This window comes from Lissotriton vulgaris, chromosome 3_1 (genome assembly GCF_964263255.1).
Source record: "Lissotriton vulgaris chromosome 3_1, aLisVul1.2, whole genome shotgun sequence".
NCBI classification, from domain to species: Eukaryota; Metazoa; Chordata; class Amphibia; order Caudata; family Salamandridae; genus Lissotriton; species Lissotriton vulgaris.
Window position 1 is genome coordinate 81,771,335 of NC_141689.1, and position 25,765 is coordinate 81,797,099.

The following is a 25,765-nucleotide window of genomic DNA, read 5'->3' on the forward strand; positions in this document are numbered from 1 at the left end:
AACACTATCCTTCCCATTGAGAACCATCAATCCTGAGATTTCCACCAATCCTGTAGAACCCTAAACCCCATCACATCCATCAAATCCACCAATCCCATCAAACACCCTCCTTCCCATTGAACACCGCCAATCCTGTCAATTCTACCAATCTTGTAGAACCCATTAACCCCATCACTTCCCTCAGACTCATCAATTCCATCAAACACCATCCTTCCCACTGAACACCATCAATCCTGTTAATTCCACCAATCCTGTAGAATCCAATAACCCCATATGTTCCCTCAAACCCATCAATCCCACCAAACACCCTCCTTCCCATTAACACCGCCAATCCTGTCAATTCTACCAATCGTGTAGAACCCATTAACCCATCACTTCCCTCAGACTCATCAATTCCATCAAACATCATCCTTCCCACTGAACACCATAAATACTGTCAATTCCACCAATCCTGTGGAACCCAATAACCCCAGCACTTCCATCGCACCCATCTATCCCATCAAACACCATCCTTACCATTGTACACCATCAATCCTGTCAATCCCACCAATCCTGTAGAAGCCGTCAACCCCATCACTTCCATCGAATTCCTCAACCCCATCAAACACTATCCTTCTCATTGAATACCGTTAATCCTGTCATTTTAACCAATCCTGTAGAACCCATCAAACCCATCAAACACCATCCTTCCCATTGAACACCACCAATCCTGTCAATTCACCAGTTCTGTGGAACCCATCCAACTCATCACTTTCATCAATCCCATCTATCTCATCAGCCCCACCAAGCCCAGACATCTTATAAACATGATCAATTACCATACACTCTGTCAACCTCATCAGTTCCATGAATCATGTTACCCTCATCAATTTCATCCCCATCATCAATCACATAAAACCCATCTATCCTACAAATATGATCAAGCCCTCTAATCACATCAATTTCATAACCCTTATGAAGTACTGAATTCCATCCACACCATCAATCCCATCTAATGAACCAACTCATCAATCCAAGCAGCACCATCAATGCCATGGACCTTCTAAATTTCAGCAGCACATAGAAATGTGGAACCTTTTGAAAGATCTTGTATTTTGAGTACGCCCATGACCTCCAATGTGTGCCTTAGAATGTCAATGAGGAGTGACAGCTGTGAATCATTGTTATCAGACAACGATAAACATATTTTATGCAGATGCACCGCCAAGGACTGGAACTATAGCGTACTCTCAGGCTAGGTCACCATTCTGTGTCGTTCCACCACAATGGTCCTTTCACCAACACCAAATTAAAAAAAACATTGTCTAAGATAGGTTTGTTGTCCTCCTGTACCTTGACCGAGGCCTCTGCTGCCTTCTCTGTTTTGATTGGATCCTGCAATGAAATCCGTTAGAGAATGAGATGCGTGCATAGCTGGGAATGTGTTCAATTGTTCAATGGAACATGGCGATAAAAAGCTAGACTTCCTGTTATCCTCCAAGAGTTGGCACGTTGAAATGGCGACTACTTCAAACACGGCTCGGAATAGGAACAATGCTTAGAACAGGCTGCGTCTTTACAAGGGAATATAAATAACACAAAGGAATACTGAGTCGTAAAACTAACTCGCCGAAAGGACTATTCGCATTACCATTCCTAGCTGCTAAGCAGATGAAAGAACAGACTACACGGGGCAGTAGTCAAGAAAAGGTTGGCAATTAGATTAGATTGACACAAATAATTACAGAGAGGCGGAGAGGAAGCAGTGAAGCAGGGGGATGCGGTCTCATTGAATGCAGGGCATGATGTGAGCTGGGCTAATTTAAAAGGATGTTTTGTTGGACAACACTCAACCATCTGCATTCTATCTCATTGAAGGCAGCTCATTATACTTTGATTTCTTATGACCTTCTGTACAAACAGCAAGTAGTAAAACCATTCATTCCCAAGCCAAGCAAAGTGCAAGGCATTGAAGGTGGGTGCCAAACGCATAGCTCTCTTTGTCAATCAGCTGGTGTCCATTTAAAACTTGGCAGATAGAGGTCACTATAAGTCCAGAAAAGTGCTGGTATCTTGAGCTGCCAACTGTCCTGGCATGGCACAAATTTGAGGAGGACCGTCGACGTTTCGGTCTCAGAGTGCCAAAAGATAAGCAAGACCATCTTCAGGACTCAGTGTTGAACACAAAACAGAAATTGAGGAGGGAAAGTAACTGCATCCACACAGCAGACAAAAATGCAATAATCAGCGAATGATATATAAAGGACACTGCCAAAGTCAGCTCCAACCCGCAACAAACGCTTGTTGTCAGACACTAAAGTGGAATCCTCTGTTTCTGTTATGTGTTCAACACTGTCCTGATGATTGTCTCACAGACCTTTTGGCACTCTGATGCCGAAATGTTGACAGTCCCTCCTCCTTAACTAGATTAATGCCATCAATTGTGGTTGAGTCCAAAGAAAAAATTGCATAACATGTACAGTCAATTGTGGACCTATGCAAGTTAAGAGGAGTCTACGCCTCTTGAAGATCCTTGGATTCACACCATATGAACTATACCTATGTTGGATCGCACTTATGAGGGGCGTCAGTGTTGTTTGCATTGATTTGAATGATACCCCTGTAGTTAGTCATATAGGCGGTTCTATGTAATACATTTTGTATATAACAGTACACTTTTTGGGGTGAGTTTCTTATGTTCTTTTGTTAAGATTGTTGGATCGTTTGACCAACTAAAAAGAATTGTACGAATAAGTCCTCCAGGATCATTGTTAGTTGTAACTGATGTACACGGTTCTCTGGGGGAATACTGGGTTGCCTTGTGTATGTTTAGTATCCTAAAAACCAAGCACTGATCCAGCACCTATGATGCCCACAATGGTCTACTCTAACCTGTGGCCAAGAATACGCGTTTTCGCCACTCTTTCAAGAGATAATCTACCCTATAAGAAAAGCACAGATACAAGGTGTCTGACATAGATAATGCTAAGCATTTGCCCACCTACAACTAATGCTTGTCTGAAAGTCCCTTAATTAAAGTCTATTCACAATCATGGTGGGTATTTTTTCATGGGGATAGTTTGTGTCACCGAAAACTAGAGATACATGGCAAATGTGTACAGAATATTTTGCTCTGCTTGCAAGTGTGACATGTGAGATTATAGTTAATTGGGTATTCTGTAGTTTTATATATTCTATTCTATAGTTTTTACATAGCGCATGGCTACCCGTAGGCTTCCTAGCGCTTTTCGCAGCTACCGACTACTGGTATGACTGCTTACAGGCATCTGCTAAGGCTTGTACTCTTCTGAGAACAGAAAACATTGGAGTACCTGAGCAATAGCGGAGCCATAAACTAGGCGTACGAGTTTAATCAATTTCAAGGCACAATGCTAACTAGTAACTTCTCTTGATTCCTTGTATATATTGAAATAGGAAAAATAATCTACAAAAGAAGAATGAAGATCAAAACACAAGATCAAAGTGACAGCAGTATCCCACTTCTGACTCCTGGCCTGCAGGAATTCATTTTAGGGAGGACGGCTGGTTAAGAAGAGGGGAAGGTGGCATGGCAATAGCCTTGGATTCGAAAGATATTGAACGAGACGAGAACTGCATAAATCAGATATCCACAAATCAAGACAACAGCACCAGCACCACAACCGATGAGGAGGCAGTTAGTGAAAGAAAAGATTGAGATGTTCTGTGAGTTCAAGCATTCTTGCAGATACTCGATGCCAAAATCAATAACTCCGGGCCACATATTATATCATTGCAGAATTCAATTAGTGAAGAATAGCAACACTCTTAAATGTCTTTGAATGAATCGATTTCCAAGCTAAAATAGCATAGTAATATTAAGCTAAAAAACCCATAAAACACTGGCTAGTAAATACATCACAATTTTGCAAATCTCCTATAGTGTAAATACATTAATTTGGTATGACTATATGTTGTGGTAAGTTTGGCCTGTGTTGTAAAATGCAGACACATGCAAAGAGGCATGTAAGGTAGGTTTATTTCAGTGGCAGTACAGTCAGCTTGGCATATGGGAAATTAAGGCCTGCATAAAAGAGTCAGTAGAGAAGCAAGGTATGAAATCCTTGTGCACAGGACATGCTATGCATGGCAGTAGCACACAGGGTGGTTAATGTGGCACATCATTTGTCGAATATTTAGAGTCCTGATGCTTTAGGTTCTGGGAGGGTATAGATGAAGGTCTGTGATTTGTAGGTTTCACCATAGGCGCGTGCATGTCCCAGGTGTGGAATCTTCCAATCATCTCTGGCGAGTTAGTGTGGGTCTACTGATTGGACGGCCAGGGGCAGATTTACAAGCCCCTTGCACCCTTTTTATGCCACCGTTGCGGCACTTTTGTGACGCAGCAGCATCACAAAAGATGCGCCATGGTGCGGGGTACTTACAACGGGACGCATCTGGGAGATGAGTCACGTTGTAAAGCCCTGAGCCAGAAAGAGGCATTCCTGCGCAGGGGGTGGGGAGGGGGGCCTTCCGGCGCAGGAACGCCTCCTAAAAGTGGCTGAGTGAAATCTACAAGATTTCACTCAGCCACTTTTGGGCCCATGCTGCGTCAAAACCCTGTGCCTGCTTGAAGCAGGCGTAAGGATTGACGCAGCATTGTGAGAATAGGGGCCCCCAGAGTATTGCTGGAGCTGCGTCGCGCTTGCGACGCAACTCCAGCAATGCACCGCTTTTACGGCACAGATGCGTGACGCATCTGTGTCGTTTTTGCCCTATGGTGAATCGCATTGTAAATGCGGCGCATCCATGGTGGCTGAGGCACAATAACTGGCTGATATGCAGGGATGCGCCAGTTATTGTAAATCTGCCCTTATAGTTTTCCTTGGTGTTGTACCACATAGGGAAGGGACAGCCCTTGCACCCTATAATGTGTGTTACCTGAATTCTGGGGTTTCCCCACAGTGTTCCTGGTTTGGGGGTTTGATTCTAATGACTCTTGGCCAAAGACGTCTCACGGATAGCAGTCCTGTCTAACACAGTGGGAGCCCCATTGCCTTTCTATATCATCTCTTCCAGGTATGGGGATGTCATAGTCTTCAATGAACAGTATTTGCGACTCATCGATTTTCTGCTCGGCTTTGTGGACTATGATGACAGTACATCACTCTGTCTGGAGAAGTTTACGAATGTGGCACATAAAGTAAAAATAGAAAGACAATGGAACAAAGTAAATATGCACCTTCCTGTTGTGTGGGAAAATAAACAGGGTTGTTTCTGATGGATTACCACAAGGATTTGAAATACTAAAAAGGTGTATGGACATAATAAAATGGAATATGGGATGAGGACTAATAAAGTATTTTAGTATGAATAAAGTAATGAAGAAAGCAAGTGTCTGTGTGTTTGTGTGTATGCAGCGCTAAGGTGTGTGTAAGTGTGTGTGTGCGTGCGTGTGTGTGTGTGTGAAACCCCTTTTACAGTCAAAAGTGCATAAGGTTTTTCTGAATTTAGACTGGATTAATCAGAAGACTTTTTTGGCATCAAGTTTCTGCTTGATCAATAGATACCAGCACCGCTTTCCCTGACGGGCCAAGGGTGTTATTCTATATGTCTGGAGTCAAGACCAGCACCAGTCCCAGTCCCTCAAAGACAGACAGAGCCCTCACCAAAACTCATACTTACACACTTCTTTTTGTTGGAGAACCACCTGAAATACTAGTTACGCAAAAGAAAACAATTCAGTAGGAAATATTTGCAGTGAGTTTGAAAAATTAACCAAGATACAACCTGTAAACAGATTTTTGCACCGAACAAGAACATTTCTTTAAATAATTATGTACAAGTGCATCAGTAAAATGTATTGATGTAGTCGGTTTCTTAAGGCGAACACTCATTTGTTCTCAAGAGTGAGAACGCCTGGATGCATATGTATTCAGAGAACTAAAACCATGGTTTTGCATCAGAGTCAAGTGGGAGTGTGGTGTCACTCATGCTCCGGCCAGATGTGTTTGGTTGCCTTGGAGCACCCCTCAGGTAGGGGGCCTGATGTATCAACACATCTCCCCCAAGACTCAGAATGGTTGAACCCCTTTGGCATGTCAGTCCAGAATCTCCAGTTGGGTCCAGTTGACATATTACTTCTAAATATCTTGAAAAACCCATGTGGTGTATGCAACCCCAATTGGTTCAAAGGCAGGTAGATTCCTAGGATGTGAGATGTTCTTTTTCCTTTCTTCAGCTAAACCCTTGGTAAACTCAATTAGATGTTTAAGGTCTTTAATTCCAATCTGGACTGTGTTTGGTGGTACTGTCAATATTCAAATGCTAGGAGTTAGACTTGGTACATTAGCGCTACAGGGCGTAATGACATTAATCGGAGTGCCACAGAGGGAATGTTCAAGCTGAAAACGAGAGCCTTCCCTGCTATATCAGAGTCTGTCAAAAGTCAGACACAGGTGGGTGCACAGGGTTGGCTCTGAGCAGCAGTGTTCAGCACCTTGGCACCATTGAAAGTGAGTGAATAACCTGACGCTCCCTATAGGAACCAGTGGAATCCCCTTTGCGGCCCACATATAACTTAAAACCCTACACTGCTGGAATGCAAGAGAAAAAAGAAAGTGCACACGACGCACTATGCACCTGCTCTTAATGTGTCATTAAATATTGTTCCTTTACTCACTCCTCCCCCATTATGCTCCTCCTCCTCTCCTATCTTTGAACGCGAAGCTCTCTGTACACGTATGACTATTTGTTTAGGGTGAGAAGGGCGGGGAGAGTGACTGTCAATTGGGAAAAATTTACTACTAAGTGGAAGGGTTTGGATGGAGTATGGAGGGGCTTAGAGATGGACCCACCCACTAAAGATTGACCTCATTCTTATTCACAAACTTCACTTGTAAACGTAGTTCGGCCAAAAAGGACCTAAAACAGAAGTAAATGCACTCCAGCTCAGACCTGGAGTAAGTCCTCACTACACTTGGCCAACCACTGGCACTGCAACACCCTCTCAAATAAAATAGGAGTCAGGGACTTAAAATAATACTCCATAGGAAAAAACATTAAAAAATGAAGGGCCCCATTACAATGCAGGTCAGACGAGTGTCCGACAGACGACAAGGAATTGGCCATTCAAATCAGGAAGCGGCTGCCTTCACAGCAGTCGGAAAGTTTATCTTTCCTACAGGGCCGGATTGGGAACCATGACCGGCCCCGGCAAAGTGTTCGGCCGCCCCCCCCCCCCCCCCCCCCCCCTCTCCGGGCTGTTGGAGGGGCCGCCGAGCACTTTGCCGGGATCCGTTTCCGGACGATTTTGGTACAGGGCCGTTTTTGCAGCTGTGCGGCGCACCGGGGGATTGTCCGGTGCCAGCTATTGCAAGTCCGGCCCTGCTTTCCTATTGTGCTGTGGGCTGCAGCACACACTACAATAGGAAATATACACTTTTTAGACATCCATGCAACATACACTGCCTGCCACATGGTGCATGGATGTTTGGGGAAGCACTACAGGTGCCCCCAGGCCTCATAGAGGAGGCCACGGGGGGACGAGGCCCTGCTAAGGGCCCCCACAGTCTGTTTCCGCCAGCCTTTCTATAGTGGTCGAACCGCCACAGAAAGGTTGTCAAAAAAGTGCATCATAATCCCCACAGTGGTGCCTGAGCTGCTTCCATTTTGTAGATTACAATCCACCCTCCACCCTGACGGGCTCCTTGTCGCCAGATTCACCCATAGGCATCGGTTGGACCGCCAGTATTATAATACAGCGGTCGGGCTAAAGCCTCAGATGTCGGGCAGAACGACACTGACGAGCTGTCAAATGGCCTTCCGCCCAACATCCTAATGGGGCCCTTATTTATTTTGTCTTACTCATTAAATGTTGTATGGAGATACATAACTTAAAAAATATTATTTTAATTTTAAAAAGTCAATACCTTTTTACTTTAAAAATAAATGTAACTTTATTTTTGAAAAAAATAATTAAATTAATTCTACACATACATTTTAATAATCTTTAGTGTATAATATATAGATATAACCATTACACTTGAGGTCTTTTTTTATTAGAATTTTTTTTTAATTTAAATAAATAGATTTAAAAGAAATCCATATTTAATTAGAAATTAATAGTACTACAGAATTTTCTCATTTTTTCACATACTTTACCATAGTGAGATCTCTGTTGCGGCACTGTTCACTGATGTGCTGTGTCGTATCATGTAAAATAAACCTGCAGAAGCCCAGTTTTGGGCACTCTAGGAGTGCTGATATGTTTTCAGGTTCTCAACTGCATAGGATGGGCGGCCGGAAGGCATTACATTTCACAGCTTTCCTCTGAGTATAAGAGGCAGACAGAGGCCTCTACCCCATGGCTGAAATAAACACGAATGATATATCCAGGTGCACTATCATTCGTGTGAAAGTACCACTATAATAGAGAGGGTTTAAAGTGCATGCCCAAACATTTCTAAGTGGTAAGGGTTGCCTGTTTGATTTAGAATAACCCAAGGCACAAGTCGGGGGTACATGCGGGTAGACGCTGCCCCTCCACTATTTTCACAGGTGAACCATATCCTCCCTGGCAAGAAGGTGGGCACCACTGAATTTTGCTGACCTCGTCCCGGTGTCATTTTCTGACACCGGGACACATTCAGCAGGGCCGGCACATTGTCTGCTTTCCTTTCCGAGCAGGCGGAGAGGGAGCTGTGTTATTTTAAATTCCAGCCGTCCCAAAACAAAGGCCGCAGTTAAAGGGCCATCAGGCCTCCCTTTGGAGTATCCTGGCTGGGAGCTATCTAGAGCCTCAACCCTAAATGCAAATGCTATGGACAGGGAACAACGGCACACAGCTTCACAGGTACTTAAGAGAGGCATTCGTTTGGCTTTGTTCAGTCCCTGTATGTAAGAGATGTGCATTCACAGTAGGAACGTCATATGTACTGGCCTGTCTCAGTATTCACGCAAGTAACTACTGCTTAAATATCAGAATTTAGATTTATTTCTTTTATAGTGCTACTCATCTCAATGCAGGGTGTCAGAGCGCTTTACACCACACGTACACACTATACATTGACAATAAATCATATAAATGTGAACATCAATGTCGTTCATAGCTCTCTGTGGTATATTAGAAGGATTACAATCCATGAACTGCAAGTCACAAAAGGATCTCTGTGTTCAAGCAGTAACCCACTTACCTAGCCACTTAAAATAAAAAGCTGTCACCTGCATGATATCTGATGTGCCTTGCAGGAGATACATTAACCCTCTCGCTACATTAATTAAAAACTGGGACTACACAAAACACAGATCTCACCAGCAAATGCATTAACCTCCAGAATTATCCTGCCATTATTGTTGTTCTATGAAATTTACTGGGCACACAAAGATCTCTGCAGCAGGTGCATTAACCCCAACAAATTTTAAAATGTAGACTTGCAATCATTTAAGTAGAACAGATTTACTACCACATTTCTCCTTGTTTACAATTTCTTTGAGGCAGAGTTAAAAAAAAATATGTAAGTGAGGCCCACATTTTGCAACATGCTTGTTTCACTTTTTTGGCACAACCCCAACACAAAATCTAGTTTGCTAAATCTTGTAATGTGCTCAAACGTACTCATGATAGATCTGCTAAACGTATATGTGAGGTGTAAATTCTGATATCACTTCTTGTGGTGTCACTTTCGATGAGGACCCAGGTTGTTATGCCACTTCCTGTGATGTCACTTTCTGTGATGCTGCACCATGATGCCACACGCTGTGATGTTATGAGCCATGATGTCACTTGCATACTTCCTAACTTAGTTAGTTCCCCTACTTCTTTTTAGGACTTGTGCCCTGGATTAACCCCTTATGAGCGACACTTGGCAGGGCTGGAAAATGTGCACAGCTTCACAACTTAAAATCAGTCTAAGTACACCCATGTCACTCCATATCTTAAAACTAGGGGTTGATGTTTCTCTTTGCAAAGCATGTGAATTCCAAAACTTATGATTGAACCTGTCTACCTTATTGCACTTCAAAAGTTAAGTCAGCCTTTGGCTTTCACTAGACTTGGACACAGAGGGGTATAGGTGCAGGGCTGCAGCACATTTACAGAGCCACGCTGCGCCATTTCCAAAATGCAGAGATGCACCGTATATACAAGAATACGGCACACCCCTGTGTTTTCCCTAGCACTAGCGCTAAAAATAGCTGCCTAGCGCCAATACAGACACTCTTGGGCCATAGTGCAAGGGTGCCTGCGTTGCAGGGATGATTGCTTATGTGCACGAAGGTGTCCCTTCCTGCACATAAACAATCAATAACTGTGATTTGTTCCTTCTATGTGTGCTGCATTCTGCAGCACACATAGAACTAGCACATCGCCGTTATTTAATGATTGTTATTGTTGGTGTTTTGCTCTTTTTATGTGTGCTACAGAATGCAGCACACATAGTAAACGCAAATCTAACACCTGCTTTTTCATGGCGTGAGTTCAGATTTACAGATGTTTGTCAATCTGGGGCAGCGTCAAAAAGCAATGCTGTGGCAGAATGCCCACAACAACACCCCTTGCACGCCCTTTTCACGCTGATGCCTGCATGAAAGGGGACCATATTTCAAAGTGGCATTAAGCCAACAAGGGCCGCAGGGCATTGCGTCACCGCATTGTTGGTAAAAGTGACGTTCCGGTGACGCTATCCCCTTGTACATATGCCACAAATTTTGTGTGGTCGCTATTGATGAATATTATTAACACGCCGCAGCCTCAGTCGTCCATGTCGAAGGTCGCGCAATGACGTTACTTCCTGTTTCTTTTAATCAGGATGGAATTGCATTTGACGTCCGGTTTGCAGCTTCGATTATTCTGGTAAAGTTGCGCTACTTTTGCTGTGTTCTGCGTGCAGGTTTGATTCCAAAGCTGGCAGTGCACTTCCAGCCCAGGGCCTTCGGCTACTTACATGTAAGAGATCTTTGTTAGTCTTTCACATGGTCACATGCCTCCATCCTCTCCCGCGGCCGCTGAACTGGGGCAAAGCCTATGGAATCCAGATGGCAGAGTTTCAAAGCTCAAAATCTTAGCAACATGTGCACGTTGTGTATGTGCTCTAACTATGCACGCCTTTTATGAGTCGCGGCGCTTTCCATCCAAATTCATGCACAGAATGCACGTGGAGAGAAATGCCTCTGGACATCATGCGCACAAGGGCAACGCCTGCATTCCAGATGCTGCACGTGAAAAGGGTGTAAATTCTGTCCTGCACTAATCTGGCCTCTTCATGTAACAAATATCTTGCCAAAGAGGATTTGTGGTAAGCGCCTTCTGCCCACTTGAGCACTTTTGTATTACTGATGCCTCATGCAGACAGGGGCAATGGTGAACCAAGAATCTCTTTGACCAATCACCAACTGCTGCTGGTCTAGTACACTACATTTTAGCAGTTATGTTATGTAAATTGATACTTGCATAGCGCACAAGGGTCTCAAGGCGCTTGTACGAATACCGCTGTGGAACCCATCCTGGCTTTCCCTGTGAGGCGTCCACTCCTGGGCGCCCCCAAGGTGGAGGCCAGGCATCCTTAGCGTTGTGGAGATTAAGCAAGCTATTGCCCAGAGTTGCAGAGTGGGACTCCATGATTAGAGTAGGCACCGAGGCGAGAATTATCAGGTCCGTGGAATTTTGAGCCCAAGACCCGCCGAGGCGGGGAATTGAACCCTGGTCCCGGACTAGACATCTGCATCAGGGTCTGCCGCTCTAATCATTGAGCCACACAACCACCCGTGAGGGCACAGCGGGTTTGCACCATTCACTTTAATTTTTGTCAGCTATGTAACTGCTTATTTTGTCGTGTGAACCTGCAATACAACATCCAAGACTCTTGTAAACACCCTGAGGCAGATTTACAAGCTTCAAGCAGGCATAAGGAGTGACGCAGCACATTAGGAATAGGCATTCCTAAGCATTGCTGGACTTGTGTCACGCTTGTGGCACGACTCCAGCAACGCGTTACCTTTACGACAACAGATGCGTGACGCATCTGTCAATCCTTGCGCTACGGTGCGCCGCATTATAAATGTGACGCATCCATGGTGGCGCAAGGGTTTTTTTTGCCTGACACAATTGAACAGACGCATCTCTGCTAAAATGCAGAGATGCGTCAGTTCTTGTAAATCTGCCCCCCTGGATTCAAGGAAACAAGTTGCCGGAGTGTTAGTGGAAGGACCAAAGTTCCACAGGTTTCCATTTAGGCAGAGGGCAGTCGTGGAAATGGCCGGATGCCAGTGGTAGGAGTGGGTGGTGCCAGTGATGAAGTAGGTTGGGCCAGTGGTAGGAGTGGGTGGTGCCAGTGGTGGAATTGGGCAGTGCTAGTGATGGAAATGGGAGGCGATATGTCTAGAAAAATGCTGGCTCTGGCACTTAATGTCTTTATAGAAAATGGGCAGTGGTGATTGTATTCGAATGCTTTGCAAAGTCAGGGCACAAATATTCAGCATCACTTTTAGTGGCCGAGCATCAGTTTGAAGGTGTCAGATAACTTTATTCCCTGAGATGTCTTAGAATGTCACTGAAGTTTCTAAATATATCACTCAGCGTTGCACATGGGTTATCAGGGGTTACAAGATAAGCCCAGAAGAGCTAAACCCAGGACAGATGTTGGGTCATCTGCAGAGCATAAATGTGCATACATTGGCTATATGCTTGCTCCTAAACATCTTACACATGCATGCTTTCATCATTTAGGTAGTCTGTGGCTGGGGTGAAAATGATGCATATATGTGACCTTCTAGACCAAAGTTGGACATTCCTGTGTTGATTCTGAAAAGATGATGATTTTGGAAGAAAATTTATCCCTACCAAGATATGTGACTGATTCATCACCACTACTTCAAATGTCTGTGTGGGTATTCGACACATTAGCACTATATGGTGCACAATTTTAAATAAAATCTCATTATCTGTTTCACTGCAGACATTTCACACATGCGCAGTCTTAAAACACAATCTTAGGATTCACGCCCATTCAAAACACCCACCACACACTACACTGAAAAAAGGATCAAAATGTGAAACCTTAAAATCTCACTCTGTAATAGCATATAATTTACACCGCAAATTTAAACAGATATTTGGTCTATAAAACAATAATTTATGATATAAAATACTATAAAAGAGCTGAATATGTAAGTTAAAAGGCCAGGATATTTTATGAGGCTAAATATGAGCTTTTCAACCAGAATTTACTCCTAAAGCTTTCACCTTTTGTAAACTATGCAGCTCAATAGAACGACTCCAAATACTACTGTATTTTCCCAGTGCTTAATTTGTAATCTTACAAGTGTGTTAATACGGACTACTTCAGGTCCCCAAAGCTATAAGAATGGCATGGTGGCAGTCAATAGTCATTTTTAAAATGTATTGAATTAATAAACAACTGCTGTTGTGCTCATTTTTAAATTAGACAGGCAGCATCACCATGTGGCAGACTGTTACAAGTCCAAGTGTTGACAATGTAATGCTGGTGCTGAGCACCAGAAGTCACCGCCTCAAATTAAGTACTGATTTTCACACATTGTTATCTAGTTAAGGAAAGCAAATTTTTTTAGATGTGGCAAAGAAATAAGATCTTCCACCTCTACCTCAACTGAGGGCAACCATAAACCCTCTTTGCCTCACTCACCCTCACATAAGGCAATACAACCTGTTATTCTGCCAAGAATGGGAAGACCTTGACCAATCTTTATAGTTCAAAGGTGAACTGAGTCCTCTGTACCTCCTCTTAACCTTAGGGCAGTTCTGAAACATATGTGTAAGTTCACCTCTATACACACCACAATTCCAACAAAGAGCAGAGTTGTTCAGTCTGTCTAAGCATTGTTTCTGGAACCCAAAAAGTCTAAAATTCTGTTGAATTTCCATCCAGTTGGTGTAGCTAGAAATGTAGCTTAATTCATTATAACAACACAACTTAAAATTTGAAAAAGTAACTTTGCTGCTCAGACAAACAAGAGGACACCTCACAGCATTGCCACCAGATGTGCCACATGCTTCCATCCTTCATAGCAGCATCTTAAGCCTTACCTTAGTGGGAATCAGTGGCTCCTTGTCATCAATGTCTATGAGCACATCATCCTTGGGTGTGTAACCTCCATCACCTGTGGTCACAAGCGAAAGGAGAAAGAGGTTACCTATGTTGCAATCCATGATTGTGTTATAAGTCACCCACTTCTGGCTGACCACGGGACATTGTAAAACCCTGGGACCTCAAAGTTTGACGAACATTTGCTTCTCGTTACTCAACCTTGCATATCATCAAAAGCTCCATGTGTCCATCTGAGTGTGCATACCACCTTATTGTTACTATACAAAGACCCTCTCTTCAAAGGACTTTGAATTCCAAAACATACAAACACAACTACATCCAGGATTTGTGCATTCCTAATCTTTATTATGCTATTCTCATCTCTATGCCAAGATCTCAAATTTGGAACACCTCTGTTCTTCTCTCGTTTATCTACTCACCACTTATCCCACCCTCTTTTCATATCTAACTTTTGTCTCTTTCACCCATTTATGATTTTATCTTATTCTTTCAAGAAAAAAAGCCACATCTGGCACTCCACTACAGAATTCTTACCAGACTTTCATTTCCACCTTTGTTATCCTCGTTGCATATTCAGCTTCTGGCACTACTCAAGCTCTGTCTTTCAGGGTGCTCACAGATATCTTGGAAAATGCTGCCCTCCCCAAACGTCTGAAATCATCCCTTGTATCTATTTAACATTTCTGCCCTTCTCTCTCCTCCAACAGCTAAGCTTCTCTGATAGCCTCTCCACCAACTCCAGGTTTATCTCGATGAACACATTACTTATCTTTGGTAATGCTCTTTCTGGTGAATACTCTATCTAAAAGCAGATTTCTCACTTTTAGAATGTCCCCAGGTGCTACAGTAGGTCTGGAAGATGTTTCATCATAGCCCCTGAATGCGATGCAGGGCACGGAACGAAATTGGTTTTATTCATTTAATTGTTTACTTACCTGCAATCATCCATATTCCGGTGTTTATCACCCCCCACCCTGACTCCCCTGCCTCGCCTGTCTGCCCTACCGCAACTCCCTCCACGGGCCACGGCTGATCGGCACTTCAGCGTGCTGCTGTTAGTTTCTTCATAGACATTGTCCACACCCTCAGAAGTGGAGGCCAAAAACCAATCAGTAGTATCAGTACACAAATCTCTAATTTGAGATATTATTACACGGAAAAGAGTCCATTCCACAGGCTTGGAGAAGTGGGAGGGCCGTGACGGATCTGTGTTACCGAAGAGAAGTAGCTTGTTCTTTTGATGGATACGTCTTACTACAGATTCCTCATCTTTAGACTAGATACCACAGCAGTACCTCCCTCGTGGTATATTTGTGAAATGACTCAGACCAAAAGGTTCTGCAGGTCTGAAAGGACATAATGCCCTTCCCTTCAGACCTGGTTGTCAAGGCAGCAGTGCTTCATGAACCTGACAAATATATCCAGAATTGGCACTCTGTGTGCAAACGCAGTGGTACCACCCTTTGCCCTGGTGACATGAATCCCTCAACCTTTCTAGAGGCTGCTTCTGGGCCATCGTATAACAGGTATTACTTCAGAATACTTCAGAATACCATCCATCTCTGGGGCCCTGCCCTGACTCACGACTGGCTATGGCCCCCTTGGCCAGTGGCCACGCTGCACAGACTGCAGAGGCCCCAGGGCCATCAATATCCCCCATCACCTTGCCCCTGGCAGAGTGGCACTAGCCTTGCTCAGTAGCCTTTCAGGACAGAATGTGAAGATCATCCCCTGTCCCTGAAAGCTGGGCAACGAGCTATAACATGCCATCGAACCAGGGACATGTGAGGTGCTTTGGATTTTGAAAACACTGTTTTGAGTAAGGGGGAAAAATATGAATCCAACCCTTGAGAAAATGCATCAAAACGGTTGGGTCTGGTAAACGCAACTAGGCCAAAAGGGCCAACAGCTAACCTTTAACTGTTCCCCCGCAAATTCTTGGTGGGCCAAAGACAGAACAAATATTAACACATTCAACAGTTTAGCTTTTAGTTTGCAACATGTCCAGTTCACAGGAGCTACACCAAGCCACAAACTTTTAACAGCGTCCTGGGTAATCAGATTTATTATGAAGATGCCTAGCCTCCAGACTATTGTAGGTTGGTTGTGATAGGTGCAATTTAAAACTTGAGGGAGTGTCTAAGTTGTGCGGGTTAATTTAGAGACAGTTTGCATTCACCTCGTAAAGGGAACCATTTTGAACAGATATACATGATCAGAGGATGCGAAGGTATGAACTAAATGAGGTATGATGTGAGGGTTTAAGATCGGGCAAAAGATTAGAAAACTTTAGGGCAGGAGAACTGGTGATTTACTAAAGGATTTGTAGTGAATGTAAGGGTTAACATCTTAATATGAGGGGCAGGAGGTTAAAATGATGGTTCTTTTTTAGCGTAATAGCGGTAGCATAGAGCTCCGCGTTTAGAGGGAAAGTGCTGAACAAGGATGATTCTGAGAAGATATCCTTGCAGTTTGTGTAAAATAACATGTAATGTCGAATATAGCGGTTTGAGGCCACTTTTTAATGGCAATGTTTTTTTCATTTGTAGTGAACCCCTGAGGAACGGATAATGATTATAGCCCGAAATGCATTGGGTAACAACAAATTCACAACTGAGGATGTTTTATGTTTTATGGCGTGTCCAGACAAAGGCCTGGATGGGCATATCTAGGCATGAGAAACTGTTGAAATATATATGTCGCACGAGTGATTTGAACAACAAAAATAAATAAAGATGACAATAAATCTCTAGACTATAAGGAACAATCATTATTGAAACTCGACAACTATTGATAACATTGGTTGATGATCGCATATAAAGCTGTGCACCTGGATTTGGAGGGAAATCCCTCTCCATCCTCATAGAAACACTGTTAACCACGTGATACCAGGGCAATCGCGCTATCCAGGCAGCACGCGAAAGGAAGACAATTGAATGCAAATGGCAAAACGAAGGAAAATGTTTAAAAACGGTGTGCACTGCAACCCTTGAAATGTTTTAGCCTCCAGGATGGCATTCATTACTTCAGAAGGGATATTTAACCTTAGGCATCGACCTCCTTTCCATCTCCATGCATGGAGGTGTAGATTTTGCAGGACCAGGTGCAAGATCCTGCCCGCCTACTGCAACAGAAACTCCTCCAGAAGTGGCAGCCTAGTCAGAGGACAGATGCTCATGGTCAGAAGTTTCAGGTACCACATTCTCTGGCCTATTCCGGAACCAATAGAATAACTTGGGCCTGGACGTTCCTGGTCTTCTTCAGAATGTTGAGCAGGAAAAGCAGCAGCAGAAAGGCATACAGAAGTCCTGTGCACCAGTCTAGATGAAATGCATCTCCAAGAGAGCTTTTTTGGGCACTACAATGAGCAAATGTGTTAGCACTGTGTGTTCTTGGCAGTGGTGAACAAATCGAGCCAGGCTCCTCCTTCTGCTGGAAGATGCCCTGTACCTCATCAAGCCGTAGCGGCCATTCATGATATGCTAAGCGCCACCAGTTGACTTCATCCACCAGGCATGTGGTGGTGTACCGTCAGGGAGATTACCTCACGATCAAGTCAGTCCCAGAGGTGCAAGGCTTCCTGGCACTTAGCCCAGGACCTCAGCACGCCCTGCGTATTTCAATACCACACGGCGTTGATGTTGTCCATGAGGATATGAACCAGTTTCTCCTTGATGGACAGTAGGACAGCTTTTTATGTCAGGCAAATGGCTTGCAACTCCAGGAAGTTGATGCATTGATAGGTCTCTGCCGATGACCAAAGTCCTCTGACCTCCACCTCTCGCAGCTGACCTCCCCAGCCCAGCAACATTACAGCCAACACCACCTTTAGCTCTGGATGGGAGAGGGAGAGGGGTTTTTCGCTCGTCCAATTTCAGCCAGGCAGCCACCAAGACAGATGTTTTGCAGTATCTTCCGAAGCTGATCTCTTGAGACTTCAGATCCCACTACAGAACACTCACGTGCCATCTGACGTGGTCAACGAGCAAGATACAGGACAGTAGGCGAAGCAGCTTCAGAGCCATTCTCACTGAGACCCAGGACTGAGTCTGACACATCAGGAACATAGCTTGAGTGCCCTGGACTCACTGTTTTGGACCAAAGGCACCAAAACACACCGTATCCTGGACGGCGCAGATGAAAGGGTGCCTCTGCAAATGAGTCAGGTGTGACTTCGGCATGGTTATAATGAACACCAGCAATTTAAGGAGGTTCAAGATCATCTAGAGGTGGTCCACGACTGACTGTGCTGAGGTTGCCTTTATTAGCCAGTCATCAAGGTAAGGGAAGACTGGTATCTCCGTCCCCTAAAGGTGGGCAGCGATTACTGCCATTACATTTGTGCACACCCGAGGGCCACTGGTGAAGGTGAAAGGGAGCACGGCAGACTGAAAATGCTCATGGCCCACATTGAACCCCAGATAGCACCAGTGGGCCTGCAGGATGGAGATATGGAAATAGCCTTACTGCAGACTCCTCGATCTACGGCAGATAAAACATGGGCCACTGTGAGCATCTTGAATTCGTCCTTCCACAGGAAGAATTTGAGAGATTGAGAAGCACTAGAACAGGAGGTAGACCTCTGCCTTTCAAAGCAACAGGGAAATATTGGGAGTACCACACAGTTTCGATCTCCGAAGATGGGACCCTCTCCATTGCTACTTTGTCCAAAAGAGCCTTGACTTCTTGCAGAAAAATGGACAAATGGCCCTCTCAAAAGCTGATCTGATGAAGTTGGAAGATGTGGCAGGGATCAAAATTAATGGGTGGGCGTAGCCCCATCAGACTATCTGCAGGATCCATCTCTCAGATGTCATTGCTTGTCACCTATTGAGTAAATTATTGATCCCATTTCCCACAGGGTGGTTATGCAGAGCTAAGGCCAAACTAAAGCCACTTGGAGGCTGATGCCGGAGGAGCTCAGACCTGGGACGTCCATTGTCCCTGTGATCCTGGGTATTGTCGCCTGGATCTCCTGCCCCGACTCTAAAAGGACTGCGGTGGTTTACTGTTTGGGTGATGGGCCTTGATGCTGCCTGCAGGTGAAACTCCTAGTGATGCCTCGAAAGGGGCAGAATTGTTCAGAAAACTGCCTCACAGATGAGGAGAGACCTAAGGAGTGTGCAGCGGCTCTACTCTCTAAAACAATCCAGGATGGAGTCAGCCTTCTTGCCAAAAAGGCAATATTCATTAAATGGCATATCCATGAGCACCATTTGAACGTCACTGGAGAAGCCCCTCGATCTCACCGATACATGGCGATGAGTGCTACACTACTCTCGACAGCTCTGCCTAAGCAGTCGTTGTGTCCAGGCCCAGCTGTATAACATATTTGGCTCCGTCCTGGCCGTCTTGAATGGTCTGTACCAAATTGGCACAGACATCCTCTGGGGACTGCTGGCAATTTTCCAATCTCAGGTGCCCATGAGTGTGTCTGTCACTGCCTCATTAAACTGCAGTAGTGGTTCGGAGGAGGATTGTCCAGGCTGTAGCACCTCTGTAAGTATGTTTGTCTTTACCTCAACAGAAGAAAAAAGTAGATCTTAAACTTCAGCTCCCCACCTATTTGCCATGGGGATTGAGGCAGACTCTTTTGTGGGAGGACTAGGGAGGAGATCAGCCCCATGTCATGGGGAGTGTCAAGCCCACTGACCTCTTGCTGGTACAAATAACATTTTTCATTATCATGTAGGTGGTGAACTGATCCCCACTCTCACCAACATCACCATCCTACCTAAAACTTGGTTGGCTCTGATTAGAGTCTAATCCGGATAGGTTTTGGAGCAGTGGGAGTGGCTCAAAGTCAAGGGCACTGTCCTATTAGAGCATGGGTACTCACAAACATTTGCCCAGGGAGGAGATGGATTCGGCTCAGTCAAATAGTACTATGGGATCCAACATCCTCTGGCATCAGTGCCGGTGTCAACGTAGCAGGGACTGGCAGGGATCGTGGTGCCCGTCAACAAAGTGGCTCCACAGCCGTAGCCAAACCACAGTGAATTTGGACATCACATTAGCCCTTAGGATAGAATTGCCTGAAGTGCTTGTCATCACCACCCCCTATTTAGCATCAAACTTTCAGAGAATAAAAACAGTACTGTTTATGTTATGTTATGTTATGTTATTATTATTATAGGGTTTTGAAGTGTATGCGTTGCTTGACGGGCAGCCAATGCAGCCTGTGTAGAACTTGGGAGGTATGGCAACGTTTTGGCAACCCCAACAGAGTGCGAGCAGCGGCATTCTGAGCCCTTTGCAGCCTGCTGGTGACTGTCAAATTAGAACCAAGCATGAGAACATTGCAATAGTCCAGGTGGGACAAAACCATAGCCTGGACAATTGTCTGACGTATGGGAGGTTAAAAAAAACCTAGGATGGGTTTAAGGGATCGGAGGCGGCCATAACAAGTGCCAGCCACTCTTTTGGCATGGGATTCAAGAGTAAGTGAATCATTCACAATAACGCCTAGATTTTTCACTTCTTTCTTAGGAATAGGAGGCGGGCCCAATGTAGGGGGCCACCACTGCTCATCCCACTTCTGAGTGTCACTTCCAATAAGGAGAACCTCAGTTTTAGGTGAGTTCAACTGGAGGCGATTCTCTGTAAGCCAACTAGAGATGGCCAGGATGTCTTCCTGGAATTTGGCTCGGTCACCCACGGTGTCATTAGAAAAAGTAAAAATTAATTGCGAATCGTCCGCGTAGGAAATTAATTTGATGCTACGTTCCCTGGCCAGTACGGCCAAGGGGCGGACGTATACGTTAAACAACGTGGGGCTGAGAGCGGAGCCCTGGGGGACACCGCAGCCTAAGGGAAAAGTGCTGGATGAGTACGGCGGGGCATGAACCTGGAAGGAGCGGTCGGATAGAAATGACACGAACCAATCCAAGGCTCTGTCCCCGACACCGATCTCTCACAGTCTCCTAAGAAGGATCCCATGAGAGACCGTGTCAAACGCCGCACTCAAATCCAGCAGAACCATGGCCGCGGTGTTGCCCATATCCTGTGTCTCCCTTAGCTGTTCCGTAACGGCCAATAAGGCCGATTCGGTGCTATGTTTAGCACGGAATCCATTCTGAGACTCCTCCAAGATCCCATTAGTCTCCAGAAAGTCTAGCAAGATGGAATTCACATGTCTCTCTGCCACTTTAGCCAAGTACGGGTGCAAGGAGATAGGTCAGAAATTTTCTGGCTTAGAAGGGTCCAGAGTGGGTTATTGTAACAAGGGGACAACTTTGGCATGTTTCCAAGTTTTGGGGATCGTAGCTGACTGGAAAGATCTGTTAATCAGCTCCCGTCCTTCCGTCATGATGGAGTCCTGGAAAAGTTTAAATAGCTCTGGTTAGACCGGATCTTCTGGAGAACCAGACTTGATTTTTTGAGCCAGGATTTCCATATCTGTTTGTGAAATGGATGGAAGGGTATGGAGCGAATAGGGAAGGTTCAACGGGTCTATGTTAGCTTTAGGACTCATCAGAGTACCACCAGAGTTGAGAGAATTATAAATTCCTTGAACTTTATTAACAAAGAAACAGGCCAATTCTTCGCGTTGTAGATCAGACACAATTATGGAGTTGCTCCCCTCAGGTGACTTAGTCATCTCCTTCACTAGCGCAAAGATGGTTTTCGCGCGATTAGTGCTGGAGTTGATCAGCTCAGCATAATAGCCAGCTTTGGTCTTTTTTATCAGCCTATGATATGCCTTGGTCGCAGTTCTAAAATTAGTCTTAGCACTGGAGTCATAAGACCGCCTCCAAATGCGCTCAAGTACTTTGCATTGTTTTTCTTTGGCTGAAAGCGCCTCACAGTACCAGGGATGAGATTGTTCGCGTTTGGGCCTTGATAGTTTCTCAGGGATAAAAAAATCTAGGAACTCATTAATCCACTCTCTATAGGCTAGATCCGCCTCCTCCATATCACCAGAGCAGACTGGACAGGAGTTTTTTAGCCTGGCCTCAATTGAGATACCGTCAAGTTTATGCCAGGGGCGTTTCCAGAGAGAGGGAGAGGGTTTCATCCTGAAGCTACCTTGGGTCTTAATGTCAATTTGTACCAGAAAATGATCTGTCCAACTAAGGGGACAGGGGGGAGAAACCGTGATTCTCTGGATATTCGAGAACACCGGGTCCAACAGATGGCCTGCCAGATGTGAAGGCCCTTCAACCAGCTGACATAGCTGGCAGGCTTCCAGATCGTCAAGAAACTTCAGTGTAGCTGGAGACTCACGGGACTCAAGATGTAAATTGAGGTCTCCGAGTATGGTGAAGTTGGCTGACTGCAGGATAAGTGAAGAGGCAGTTGAAACCAGTGACTCCTGAAAGGCACTCCCAGGGCCAGGAGGGCGGTATATCAAAAGCCCGGTCAGGATGTAGATGTCAGAAACCCTTAACTTAAACAGAGTACTTTTGCAGTTGGTAATATTTGAGGGGGAGAGAGTGCAGGAATAGATGGTTTTAAAGATCACCGCCAAACCCCCACCCCTCCCTTTGGGTCTGTTTTTAGTTAGAATAGAGTAGCCAGAGGGGAGAGCCAAAGCCGGAATGGCCACAGAATTACTTGTTAACCACGTCTCCGTTAGAACCAGCAAGTCAGGAGAGCGGTCAGTGAGGAGCTCAAAAACATCCTCATGATGTTTCACTAAGGACCTACAGTTGAGACTCAGTATCTGTAGAGTAGCAGTTTTTCCCCCTACTGAGGCCACCACAGGATGAGAAACAGCTTCGAGGCCTCAAAGCCACAGTGATCACACCGCAGACATTGTGAACCTGGATGCCAGTGATGAGCTGCACATGTCGTATGATGTTGAAGCGCCAGCAACTCCCCACGGGCATACGGGGCCATTTATAACGACTATCAGGACAGGGGTCCTGGCCACTAGCGACAGACCAGCGCGGACGGGCGCAGGCGGGCTCGCCTTTGGCGACCAGCCGGCGATCTGCCGCGCATGTCCGCTGCGCGTGGGGAGATGGCGTGCCTAAGAAGGCACCGGTCCCGCCTCTGAAGGGAGTGCTACGCCCACATGGATCGGGCAAGAAGGTCGAAAACGCCCTCCACACAACGGGCACCAGCCGTGGTGGACCGAGGCAAAGACCGCCTTAAAGGTGCAGTATACTTTCTGGGCAACACAGTTTACAGGTTCCTATCTCCTCCTGTGGAGAAAAGTGAGGATGTCTTTTTCGTGTGTCGTGTTATTCCCTCCTCCGACTTCCTCTGGCCATTATCAACCTTACCATTTTGTGTCACCTGTAATTTGGTCAAGGCTCATCATTTAAATAGTTAGCATCAATACCTGGTTGTCTTGAAAATCAGACATGGATCGGGCTCTTATAGACGCAGGAAAGACCTCCTCTTTACACCCATTGCCATCTTCTTTGGAATAACCAACCATTTGACAGTTCCAAGCCTACTCCGAGTGCTCTGGATTTCCAATTCAGATTTGCACATGGTCATGGAAGTGGACATGGCTCAAGTCTCTGTGTTGGATAATATTTACTATATCATGAAAGATTGACTGCCGGGAAATCGTAGAACTCTGATCATTAAACTGAATGCCTAAGCAGGGAATGGTAGAAGATAACAGGGCAACTGGAATCAATGTTAGCCATTGTTAACCCTGTAGGGGTACAACCAGATACTTGACTGTAGCCAAATTGTTTTGGTGTGTAGGTTTATAAGATACCATGTCAACACCTCACTCTTTTACCAAGAGTTTGGTTTACTGTGGCTCTAGATGCTAGTACCTTATACATTTAATGTTGCATCAATTTCTTAAATGGTGTTGAAGAAGCCATATAAGGTCTTGGGCCTTCTTGGTGAGTGTAATAGCGTGTCTTAGGCAATAGTTGGGCGGCAGACTGTATCTGCTCACCTTTGTCCTCTCCCGTTGCCATACACTGGTTGTTGAAGAAATCTGGAGCATATTGTTTAAATGTGTCCTGTTGGGCCACTGTATTCAGAAAGTAATAAAGGTTCATGAAAAAAAATCACCACTTCACAAAGTTGCTAATTTCCTACTTGTGTAAAACTTAATATGAAGACACAATGTGCCACCAAAAATATTTTCATAAGGGATTTTTAGAGTGAAAATGATCCTAAGAAAAAGTTAATCTTTGCGGGAACACCATCAGAGTAGAGATAATTGGGTGCACAAAAGAATACACACGACAGCAGACCTTCTTCATATATGGACCCATGATCTGGAACAACGTCCCTATAAACACCAAGACCGCCCCAACACTGTTCCAATTTAGGAACCATCTGAAGACTCACCACTGCACCATGATGTAGTAATAATCCACTGTGTCTCTGCCTGTGACTCTGTACAGTGCTCTGCTACCTTTTGGCTAGGTTTGCACTCTTCAAATACCACATACATGCATGTATAAATACATACACATATACATATATACCTACATAAGTACAGGAAATGGAGACAAGGAAGAGGAGAAAGAGTGAAGGCGAGAAAGAGCAAAAGAGAGTGAGAAAGAAAGGTAGAGCGAAAGATGAAATACAGAATGAGAGAGAAAACTGAAAGAGCATTTGAGATTGAGAAATTGAAAGAGAAAAGAGTGGGTTTGATCAAAAAAAGGGAAGATAGAACAGGGACACATAGAGATACTCTATGGAAAACCAGTGAAAGGATGCAGCAGGAGGAACAGGAAGGAGTGTGGAGGAAAATGGAAGGAGCACAAGTGACCAATTCATTTTTTCTTCATACATGCATTGATTCAACTATACAGTAGCTTAGCTGTAGCCCTAATAATGTGCTTCCAACTGACATACCTTTTAACAGAGATGTACTTATTACTTGGGGGCTTGGGTGTTACATAGGATGGCATTCTGATGAACCACAGGGCATTGGCTATGAATCTTTTCAGAGCAACCAGATGTGCCATGCACCGTTCCCTAGGCTCAGGCCCAGGCACACTGACTATGCAGCCCCCTGTTTGCCATGTGCTGTGCCCACTTTGACACCACCCCACTCACCACTCTCTCAAGGCATGTAGAGCACCCCTGCTGTTTCAGGGTAACCCCTTTGGTGGAGGTATGTGTTTGGTGCACCAAGGGGCCTGAGACCCTCAAGAATTAGTGCAACCTTTAGTCAAACAGTCCACTTGGGCATTGGGTCTGCAACCTTCCTACTATATGATACAGATGTACAAGAGGAAATGAAAGTCTGACCTGTTGCATGTTCTGCAGAATCCACTTCATCCTGGTTGGGGTCACAGTAGAACTCCTCCAGAGAATGAATGGTGCACTGGCCAACCACAGGCTTCCGGCCAAACTGCCTGTTGTCAATGACCTTCACGATAATCGGTGGGGTGTACAGCTCCTCCTTGGGTAGACGCTGCCATAATGGGAAAATGGGAATAAAACCATGTAATATTCTTTTTATTGAAAAGGGATTGGATTAGAAAGATATTATCAAAACACTGAACATGTAACATCAGTATAAAAATACTTAATGTGAGTTTTGACAAGTAAAATTAAGTTTCTAGTTAGTTTTGGCATTTTTTCAAGCCCACTTTATTTTTTTTCATTTTTCAAAGGGGGGAGTCCTAATCCTTCATACGTTTTTTTTTATTTCAAAACGTCGATCTCTTCACGAGCATTTTCAATTTCTATGGGGAAAATGTGTATTATCAATAGGTAATTGTATATACGGACAGTTTAAACATAGGAGGTGTACTAGAAGGAATTTCTGGGCACAGAACAAAATCACA

General features: G+C 44.8%; 1 protein-coding gene across 1 annotated transcript in view; it reads right to left on the reverse strand.

Annotated features, from left to right (window-relative positions):
* The window catches only part of DYSF (dysferlin), a 1,070,125-nt gene that overhangs the window by 156,145 nt on the left and 888,215 nt on the right, over nt 1-25,765 (reverse strand). Inside the window, exons 40-43 of the mRNA XM_086960107.1 lie at nt 25,224-25,389; nt 14,021-14,094; nt 5,644-5,676; nt 1,333-1,374 (exon numbers count right to left, since the gene is read on the reverse strand). Of these exons, the coding sequence (XP_086816233.1) occupies nt 1,333-1,374; nt 5,644-5,676; nt 14,021-14,094; nt 25,224-25,389 (315 nt within the window). The remainder of the gene's footprint in view (nt 1-1,332; nt 1,375-5,643; nt 5,677-14,020; nt 14,095-25,223; nt 25,390-25,765) is intronic.